Source organism: Pteropus alecto, unplaced genomic scaffold (assembly GCF_000325575.1).
Source record: "Pteropus alecto unplaced genomic scaffold, ASM32557v1 scaffold79, whole genome shotgun sequence".
Classification (NCBI taxonomy): domain Eukaryota; kingdom Metazoa; phylum Chordata; class Mammalia; order Chiroptera; family Pteropodidae; genus Pteropus; species Pteropus alecto.
The window spans coordinates 5,255,825-5,265,359 of NW_006494612.1; the positions used below are offsets into that span (position 1 = coordinate 5,255,825).

Sequence of the window (9,535 nt, forward strand, 5' to 3'; positions counted from 1 at the left end):
AGGAACGGGGAGCCCCACGCCCCGCGTGCTTCAGCCCTGCTCGCCGCCTGTCCGGGCCCGCTTGCGGGCGGCCCTCGCCTCCTGGTAGCTCCCGGATTTCGCCGCAGACATCCTTTCCGGCTTGGTGGGCAGCCAGTTGGGACCAGCGGGCCGGTTGCCCGGGTAACGCGGGAGTCGGTCCCGGCCTGCGCGCCTCAGCCCTGGGCCTGAGCTCAGCGGGCTTGGGGGCCACCGCCTTCCGGGGAGCGCGAAAAAAAGGCCGACCACCTATGCGCACCGCCACCGGGAGGAGCTGCGGCCAGCCCGCGCCCATCCCTGCCGCTGCGGTCACTGGGACGGCAGAGCAGTCTCGCGCCCGGAGCGCCCCTGCCATGAAGCCCAACTTCTCCCTGCGACTGAGGGTTTTTAACCTCAACTGCTGGTGAGTGAGCCCGTGGGGTGCACAGTATCTTTCGCACTCACACAGTCATTCGCTTTCTAACATCCAGGCCACGGCTCTTCCCTGTCCTACAAACTCAGGGCATGGGAGGAACCTGCAGCTCCAAGGCTCACACCTGGCCCCAGCTCCAGTGATGTCCGGAGGGTTGAGAACTCCAGCAATCACCTCCTCGTCCCTTCTGTTCCCAGGGGCATTCCCTACCTGAGCAAGCACAGAGCCGACCGCATGAAGCGCTTGGGGGACTTTCTAAACGTGGAGAGCTTCGACCTTGCCCTGCTGGAGGAGGTGGGCTGTATGGAACTGATTTGGAACCTTGGGAGGAGGGGCGGCTGGGGCGCAGGAGGAGACTTTTCCTTTGGGGAAAAGGTCAGGCAGGCAGCCTCACCCCTTCTCTCAGGTGTGGAGTGAGCAAGACTTCCAGTACCTGAGACAGAAGCTGTTACCCACCTACCCAGCAGCACACTATTTCAGGAGGTGAGAATCCTACTGGCCTGGAAGCCCGTCTCAGACCTGGAGGCTCTTGGCCCTGTCAGCCCTTCCCTTTCCAGCCTGGACCCTCCCCTCGTCTCTCTCTCCCAGCATGCTTTCCTCTGAATGTGGGAGCAGGAGAGGGTGGAACCAGGAAGATCCTAGCTCTTCAGCCTGGTCACCTTCCCAAAAAGGCTGTTTGTTGCTTTTAGCTGTGTTGTGGGCCTGGTCCCAGCAGCAGAGAGAGAAAAAAGTAGCTAATGAGTGCTGGGAAATGAGAAGGGTAGAGGACTGGGGCTTTCTCTTCCTGCTCTGACTATCAGTTGGAACTTGTCTTTCAGCGGCATCATTGGCAGTGGCCTCTGTGTCTTTTCCAAACACCCAATACAAGAATTCACCCAGCATGTCTACACCCTCAATGGCTACCCCTACATGGTAAGCCTGACCTCTGACCTCTTCCACCTCCCTTCCCCACTCCACCTCTACTAACACAGTAAAGGAGGCAGCCTTACTAGGGTTGCAGAGGATGGACAGAAAGGGTAGCAGTTCCTGAGTTCCTGTCTCCTCCTAACTGCAGGTCCATCATGGTGACTGGTTCTCCGGGAAGGCTGTGGGACTGCTGGTATTCCATCTAAGTGGACTGGTGCTCAATGCCTATGTGACCCATGTGAGTGTAGCTAGCAGTGCTTAAGCTGGCAGTGCTTAGGGGACAGGCCAGGGCCCAGTCCTGGGAGGGAGAGATGGGACTCCTTTAGCTGGGCTGCCTGGGGGTGAGGTGTTGAGCAGCGGGATCTCTTAAGGTCAGTAGGCAAGCTTCACCCATTTTTCATCAAGCACCATGCTGAGTGACAGATGTAAACTTGACTTAGACCTGTCCCTGGGCCCTTCAGTCTCATCTGCTGTAATCTCATCTATCTTGCTTAGCTCCATGCCGAGTACAATCGACAGAAGGATATCTACCTAGCACATCGTGTGGCCCAAGCCTGGGAACTGGCCCATTTCATCCAGTGTGTGAGCCTGGGATTGACTAGGGACTTGGGATGAGGTCCAGGGGCTGAAGGGTTGCCAAGGCCCCACTTATAGGGGTAGAGCTGGCAAGGGAAGACTTCTGCCTCATTAACTTGGTTCCCCCAGCCATACATCTAAGAAGGCCGACATGGTTCTATTGTGTGGGGACCTCAACTTGCACCCGAAGGACCTGGGCTTCCGCTTGCTGAAGGAGTGGACAGGGCTGCATGATGCCTACCTCGAGACCCAGGACTTCAAGGTGAGGACCTGCCTGAGTATTTCCCCACTGGCACCCCCAGTTTCTCTCCGTTCTCCTTCCTCTACATCCTAGCACAACTATTCACCTAGGGCTCTGAAGAAGGCTGTACAATGGTTCCCGAGAACTGCTATGTCAACCAGCAGGAGCTGGAGCTATTTCCCTGTGGCATCCGCATTGACTATGTGCTTTATAAGGTCAGGCCTCTTCCCCCAACATGCCTCTCTTTATCTCTCACCAGCCTGTGCTGACCCTTTGTCCAGCTAGACTAATCTTATATCACTGATTAGAGAATGGGATAGCCAGGAGCTGGTTCTCTGGGATAAGTTTCTCTTTGGCCCTTACTTTTCCTAGGCAGTTTCTGGGTTCTGCATTTCCTGTAAGACTCTCAAAACTACGACAGGCCATGACCCTCACAGTGGCACTCCCCTCTCTGATCATGAGGCCCTGATGGCTACTCTTTGTGTGAGACACAGCCCACCCCAGCACAACCCCAGCCCTACCCACGGTAAGTCACCCCCACCCTTTCCCTTGTCTTTCACTACCACAATCTAGTCCTTCCACTCTGACCCTCCTGCCTCACTCCCCTGCCTTGTTCTAGGACCAGTAGAGAGGTCACCATTGATCAGCGTGCTGAGGGAGGCCTGTACAGAGCTGGACCTGGGTGTGGCTCAAGCTCGTTGGTGGGCCACCTTTGCTAGCTACGTGATTGGTCTAGGGCTGCTTTTCCTGGCAGTGCTGAGTGCTCTGGTGGCTGAAGGAGGCATCAGGGAAATTGCCATACTGCTCTGGACCCTCAGTGTAGGACTGGTGCTAGGAGTGGGTGCAGTCTACCTCTTCCACTTGCAGGAGGCCAAGGGCTTATGTAGGGCCCGGGCTGAGCTCCAACATGTGCTGGGAAGGGCAAGAGAGGCCCAGAATCTGGGCCCAGAGTTTAAGCCAGCCCTGTTCCTGGAACATCAGGAGGGGTACAGGACTGAAGACCAATAAAGCTTGACACTTTTCTGGCTCCGCCTTTTCCTTTGTAGAGGCAGTGATTAGGATCAAAGGTCGGTGTGATTATCACAATGTAGACCTTTAGGCTCCTATACATCTTCTGCCCTCCCTGCATACTCCCTACCTTCCACTTGTAGACAGCCTAAGCCCTATTTATAGAAGACACATTTTTATTGTAAACAGTGAAGTCTTAGCCCAGGCAGCCCAGATGAGCATGGTGGCACTGTCTTGGGTTAAGGTGGTCTTGTAGGGAAGAAGGCAGGCAGCCCACCCTCTTCTAGCCCTGGGACCCTGGCCCTGAGGCCAGCTCACTGAGCCTGCGCTCCTCCTGGAAGCGGATAAGGGCATCTCTCTGGTTCACCACATCCAACAGCTTCCTCAGGATCTGGTCTTCTGCCTGCCGATCTGCAACTGTTTTTAGAATTTCTGAAGGGAGGAGACGAAGTTTAGAGAATAGAGAACTGGGCAGGGAGACAGGAGAGATACAGCCTAATCCTGGCCTATGTGACTTCTATAACCCAACTCTTATTTCCTATCTATGAAATTAGATTTGTCAATACCAGTGATTTTCTAGCACTGTTTCATAGCAGCACTATTTTAAAAGGAAATCCTGCATGAAGGCCCAAACGTGCAGCTCTGATTGAACTGAAGGCAGAGTAGGGGCTTGGAGCCCAATCCTCTGGCTTCCTACTGAATTCCCTCAGAGGCACTCCGAGGAGAGGACTGTGTTGCTTGGTTGGTATCTGAGATCATAAAACTCATGCAAATCCCAGCCCCATGATTTCTACCTCTCCCTACATCCGCATACCTTCCCTGTTCATGTAGCCTCGTAGCTCCTGGTCCAGCTGCAACTGTTTCTCCTCTAGGTTCAGCTCCTGTACTCTGTAGAGGGCAGGGATAGAAGAGGCACAGCTGTCCAGGGTGCCCAAGGACCCAGCTGGGGCCTGGCTCACAAGCCCCTATCACCTCTCCATGCCTCTTACGTGATCATGAGCTCAGCCTCCTCAGCCACTAGGCTGTTTTTCTTCTGAACGAGCTGTAGCAGCTGTCCTAGCCACAGTGCCTTTTGCTGTTCTGGGGAACCTGATAAGAAAGAAGAAGGGTGACAGGTGGTCAGGAGGCCTCCAACCAGGGTCATAGGAGTCCTGGGCCTAAGGAGTGGAACATGCTGTGGCCCAGAGCCTGGTGGTTTGAGGGACTGCTTGGGGCTGAACACAGTCGTAAGAGGCAGAGGGGTGTCCCTTCCCTCTCTTCACTCACTGCTCTGGTTCCTCAAGGCCAGCTCCAGCTTCTTGCCCTCAGCCTCCAGCTCCCTCAGAGCCACCTCAATCTCATTTAGTCGCCGCTGGATGGCCTGAGGGGTACAAGACAAGAGACCCAGGAGTCTGTATTGCTCAAGAATGGAGCACTGAAGGAGCTCTAACCCCATCAGAACTTCTGGGAACCCCTAGGGCTCACCTGGGCTTTACAGAACCTCTTCATCTCCTCCTCCTTAGCACGGCGCAGCAGAGTCCGCCGCCATGTTGGATACTTGTCCATGGTGCCTGAGTTCTTGGCAAAGGTCAGCAGAGCCTGTGGCAGGGTCAGACCAGTCAGGCATATGGCCTGGCCTCCTGGTAGATAGGGGTTGGGGAAGCTTTGTTTGGAAGGGGCCAAAAAAGACCTGGGCTGGAAGTGGGGCAAGTTCTGATAGGAAAGATGGAGGCTTAGAGACATGAAAGAGTCAGACTGGGTGAGAAGATCTTTACCCAGAGGAGGGAGTAAGCTGTAGGTTTCTCCTATGGAAGGGGATGGGGTAGATTTGGTGGATGTGTACTGGTTTCGACAGAAGAGGTGGCCAGGTTCCTTTCACTCACCTGTTCCATATCTGAGTCCAAAGCCACATCTTCCTCTTCCTCTTCCTCTTCTTCCTCTTCACTGGAGGGGGTACTCCCTTCTTCCTTCTCCATGGCCATAAGAACTGAGCAGAGGAAAAGCAGACGTGGCTCAAGATCCCCACAACCTCTTTTGCATTCCCCGGCATTCCCCTCTTCAGGAATCTCAGTACTACCCACTCCATCCTCACCCTGGGTCCGAAGAGCAGTTACCTTGAGGGCTCTGGACTGGCACTCCCCATCCCACAAAGCTGCCTTCCAGGGCCTGGCGTGCCAAGGCAGAGCAGCTGCGGGGGGGCTTGGGTGGAGGCTCCATTTCTGGGTCAGGGGTCAGATTAAGAGAGGACAACCGCTGGCGTTCTGGGCTGGAGAGGCGGATCAGCCGACGGGTGGGCTGGCTAGGGCTTGGGACAGAAATGGCCCCCTCCTGGGAGGCCATGGGAGTCGAAGGGCTCGATGGCATGTTATTCTCACCCAGTGTAGGGAGGTCCTAGAAAAGCCACCATGTGGTTTGGTCAGTGACCTCCCCAGTGTGGGGTTGAGGCTGCTCCTTTAGATAGATGTAGGCCTTGGAATTCATTCACTTACACCATTTTACTGGACAGTGTAAGGCTGTGTTCTAGATACTTGGGCTACAGCAATAAATAAGACAGAAATCCCTGCCTTCAGGGTGCTTACATTCTAGTGCAGGAGAACATTCACTTACCCCTGACAAACTCCTGTGGGCTAAGAGAGACCCCTTTCCTCACTTCCACCCCAACACACACATTCACAGCTTCTACCTGACTCTCAGGGCCTCTGTCACTGCCATCCTCTTTGTGGACTGGCTGGGGCAGGTGCTGGAGGCAGTAGAAATGCCCTGGGAAGGGTAGAAAAGGGGTAGAGACATCATATATTGGCAGCCTAATGCCTGGAGACTCAGTTTATTAGGGAAGGTGGTGGTGACAGGACTCTGGATTTGTAGATGAATTTCTACTAGCCTCCACAGAACCCCACATTTGGGGTTTTGGAAGAGACAGAGAAAATTTAAGCTCAGGGTATTAAAGTGCCATCGGGAGTCTGTTTCCACCTCATGCCCAGCACTCCAGTTCCCCTCTACCTTCAAACTCCTTGGCTCCGGGCAGGACCGGGTCCGGCCCAGAGTCCCTTTGGAGCCCTCGAGGACCTACTCACCATCTCCTGAGTGCTGCCCGTAGCCACTTGGCCACAGCGTGGCCTCACAGATATGGCAGCGGAAGCAGCTCCGGTGATAGAAACGACCATCAGCACAGAGGCGTTCCAGGATATAAAGGTGTTCCCCACAAAGTGCACATAGGTCCCCGGCACCAGCCTGCACCAATCCACAGGCCACAGGGTCAGCTAAAGTCAAGGCCAGCTGCAAAGTTCTTCACTATCCCCGAAATCCCCCTTCCTTCCCTCCCCAAGTCTCTGCCTACAGACAGGGCCCCCATTCTCACCTCCTGGTGTTGCAATGGGGGTGTCAGGGGTACACCAGGCTCTGACACAGGTGGCTCTTCGGTATTTGGGGTCTCAGCCTCTACCTAAGAAGGTTAAGTGCTCAGGCCAGGAGGTAAAAAGGATCAGCTGGGGAGTAGATGTGAACAGATGAATAGAAAGGGCGGGAAGAGAGCCTGGATGGGGGAGGAGGGGTACAGGACTGGACTTGGAGTGGGGAGCAAAACCTGGGGAAGGGGACAGAACATGGGGCAGGCATTTACCTCCAGGCGTGGCTTCTTGCCACCTGCATCCTGCCCATTTTCCTGTAACAAGTCCTACACTCAGCATGGGGCTCTGAGCCCCCAGTCCCTCTCTTCCCCCATTCTCAGTGGCCTTCCCATCACCCCAGGGACCCCCCACTAGGAACCCACTGCCCAGCCCCAACTCTGCCCAGACTCCACCTGGGCCCGGGTCCGTTGCAGGGTCCTCTGCAGTTTGCCAAGGAATAGTACAGCACTGGAGGTTCCTGGAGAGCCTTGGCTGACAGGACCTGCAGGGAGAATTGGGGTGTCAGGGTAGATACTGTGCCCCTGAAATAGACAGCTACACTCTAGCCCAAAAAGATACCTTTCCCAGGCTGTCCCTCAGGGTACCCTCTCCTCCCTCCCTCTCTCTTGTCTCTGTCTCTGTCTCTGTCACTCACTCACTCACTCACACACATACCACTTTACCACTACTACCCTCTAGGTCACCTGGGTTATGGGGTATGTTCTTGTAGGCACTGTGGAAGTGGCTGAGGTAGGCGATGAGGCCCAGTGGGTCACTTCCTGCCACCACTGCCTGTGCGGACAACACAGGTGTGATGCCAAGTTCATGCTCTGCCACCTTCAGTGCCCAAGCAGTCGCTTCCAGAGCCCCCATCCCCTGCAGCTCTGAGGGTTCCCTGCAGGGTATCAGGAAGAGAAGCCAATGGGAGACTAGAACCTGACCCCATCAAAGGGGGAGAGGGTGGGTAGACAGCAGTAGTGGAAGGACAGCGGGAAAGGCTGGGGAAGTGCAAAGGGAGGAGAGGGCACAAAAGGTTTTTATTTCCTATGCTAACTGCCCCCCCCATCACCACCCAATGACAACTTTCTGGCCTTGGTTGGGGGGGGGGTGTCTCTACCACTGACAAAATTGTCCCTATTAAATGCATTTGATTATTACAAGATTTGAAGGCGGAATGAGGCAAGAATACTATCTCTTAGGAGGTGAAGTGACTTGGTGGCACTGGGACTCAAATGGGCGTGCTAATTCCTACATAGTGGCCTCCCCACAATTCCACTGCCTGAAGCAAAGGGATGGACAGAGGTAGGAAAGAGAGGTTATGGTCTTCCAGGGACCCCTGAGCCTAATTTGCAACTCACAGTAGCCCAGGCTGCAGCCGGTTCACCAGGGCACACAGGGCCAGCCCATCAGCCCATGAGGATGAAAGATTGGTGACATGAACACCAGGATATCCAGCTGTCTGCTCCTGACACCAGCGTAGCAGCTCCTCCTGGGTGCACACCGACCCTGGGAAAGGAGGTTGTGTTGTGCCTAAGCCCCCTGGCTCACAGAGAGCCCAGTTGCTGGGTGTGGGGGGTAAATATGGGAGGTGGAAGCAGGGCCCCACCCCTACTTGGGCAGCAAGCTCTTACAGCAGTAATTCCTTTATCCTGATTTTCTCATCTTAAATAAAATCTTTTTTTGGAATAAATGGAGTGAATAAAGTGAAATTACTGCTACCCACATAGAGGGCAGCAGGCAAGGGAGGCCCAGAGGTTCAAAGAAAAGGCAGGTTTGGAGTCTACCAGCCTGGAAAGGGTCAGGCCGAACAGCTGAGAACAGGGCAGCATGGCTGCCATTTAACTGCTATGGATGCAGTGGTTGAAATACTGAAATACTTCCATACAGATTGGCAAACGGCTGCTGCGAGTGCTCCGTTTTCCCTCCACTCCCCAGGATGCCCCAAACATCCCTACCATCCAATAGTGCTCCAAGCACCCTGCTCCCATCCTGAGGCTGCAGCTGTTCTATTACTTGGTGCTTGTACCTCACTGGTTGGTAAATATTTTGGATATGGCCCTGAAGAAAAGCCTACTTACTGGTGGCCAGCTTTCCTGAGTCTGTCTTGTCGCTCTTGTGCACTGGCTCCTTAGCCACTACTTCATACAGGTCTCGTACCTAAGAGAGCCCATTTCAGGTCTTGAAGCAGGCTGACCACACACCCCAATAGCCCATAGGGAAGGGGCTGGCCTTGGGTAGGGATCACCCAGAGCTACAGTAACTAGGCAAGTCTGGAGGGAAGGCCTAACCTGGAGAAGGGCGGCTAATTATGGAAGGCTGGTAGAGGTGTCAGGGGGTTCTGACCTGATTGGGGGACACAGCCTGGAGGTTCAGGTTGGGGTAGCGGGTGGCTGGATCCAGCCCATACTGGGCCACATTGCGGTGCATGTTTTCCGGTGATGTCTGTGACAGGAGTTGGTACAGGCTCTCACTGGGGTGGGGGTGGCGGGGTGTGAGGATGAAGGTGGGCAGGGACATGAGTCAGAGTGTACCCATCAGCACTCACCCCTCAAGAATTTCCTGGCCTTTCTTTTATTCTCTTGTCCATGACCCCATCTATTCACCCAGCACCTCCCACCCTCTACCTGCCCCTCCCACCCCCTAACTCAGGCCTCACCGTTCTGCCAGTACTTCTAGGGGTCCAGTGCCCTCTGCCCATCGCTTCACCATCCAGGCGGCATCAAAGGCTGCCAAAAAGCCTCTCGCCACTCCAGTGCCCAGGGGCCAGAAAGGCTGCAGGGTCAGAAGAGTAGGAAATAGCTCAGTGAGAGTCCAACAGGAGTGTCCAAGCCCAGATAGATGCCCCCAAGGTCATAGCAGAGGGGGCCCTTCGGCACACCAAGTAGCCCTCGGCTCTTCCTTATAACAAGCAAAACCCTTTTCTCCCCTCCTTCCCAGCCATGGAACCCCTGTGCCTCCTTATAAGGAGTCCTGTTTCTTGAAGCACCAGAGAGCTCTCTCCCCCTCCCC

General features: G+C 54.9%; 2 protein-coding genes across 5 annotated transcripts in view; one reads left to right on the forward strand and one right to left on the reverse strand.

Annotated features, from left to right (window-relative positions):
• Positions 1 to 263: 263 nt before the first annotated feature.
• SMPD2 (sphingomyelin phosphodiesterase 2) lies at positions 264 to 3,180 on the forward strand. 3 transcript variants are annotated; one of them, XM_015600116.2, is made up of 10 exons: positions 264 to 421; positions 520 to 724; positions 837 to 913; positions 1,249 to 1,342; positions 1,485 to 1,574; positions 1,832 to 1,914; positions 2,042 to 2,174; positions 2,264 to 2,368; positions 2,526 to 2,679; positions 2,773 to 3,180. In XM_015600116.2, the coding sequence occupies exons 1-10, from the start codon at positions 270 to 272 to the stop codon at positions 3,159 to 3,161; spliced, it is 1,482 nt and encodes a 493-aa protein (XP_015455602.1). In that variant the 5' UTR covers positions 264 to 269; the 3' UTR covers positions 3,162 to 3,180. The 3 variants fall into 3 exon arrangements, with proteins under 3 accessions (XP_015455602.1, XP_006926123.2, XP_024898194.1); XM_006926061.3 differs by having other exon boundaries at positions 628 to 724; positions 2,773 to 3,179; XM_025042426.1 differs by lacking the exon at positions 1,485 to 1,574.
• Positions 3,181 to 3,319: 139 nt separating this feature from the next.
• MICAL1 (microtubule associated monooxygenase, calponin and LIM domain containing 1) overlaps positions 3,320 to 9,535 on the reverse strand; it is a 10,895-nt gene continuing 4,679 nt past the window's right edge. For both annotated transcript variants that reach the window (XM_015600115.2, XM_006926062.3), the window contains exons 9-25: positions 9,183 to 9,298; positions 8,870 to 8,996; positions 8,605 to 8,683; positions 7,885 to 8,032; positions 7,231 to 7,421; positions 6,940 to 7,028; positions 6,760 to 6,801; positions 6,499 to 6,582; positions 6,215 to 6,371; positions 5,824 to 5,900; positions 5,255 to 5,531; positions 5,024 to 5,127; positions 4,626 to 4,739; positions 4,428 to 4,521; positions 4,151 to 4,250; positions 3,976 to 4,049; positions 3,320 to 3,593 (exon numbers count right to left, since the gene is read on the reverse strand). In XM_015600115.2, coding sequence (XP_015455601.1) covers positions 3,445 to 3,593; positions 3,976 to 4,049; positions 4,151 to 4,250; positions 4,428 to 4,521; positions 4,626 to 4,739; positions 5,024 to 5,127; positions 5,255 to 5,531; positions 5,824 to 5,900; positions 6,215 to 6,371; positions 6,499 to 6,582; positions 6,760 to 6,801; positions 6,940 to 7,028; positions 7,231 to 7,421; positions 7,885 to 8,032; positions 8,605 to 8,683; positions 8,870 to 8,996; positions 9,183 to 9,298 — 2,022 coding nt within the window. In that variant the 3' untranslated portion in view covers positions 3,320 to 3,444. The remainder of the gene's footprint in view (positions 3,594 to 3,975; positions 4,050 to 4,150; positions 4,251 to 4,427; positions 4,522 to 4,625; positions 4,740 to 5,023; positions 5,128 to 5,254; positions 5,532 to 5,823; positions 5,901 to 6,214; positions 6,372 to 6,498; positions 6,583 to 6,759; positions 6,802 to 6,939; positions 7,029 to 7,230; positions 7,422 to 7,884; positions 8,033 to 8,604; positions 8,684 to 8,869; positions 8,997 to 9,182; positions 9,299 to 9,535) is intronic.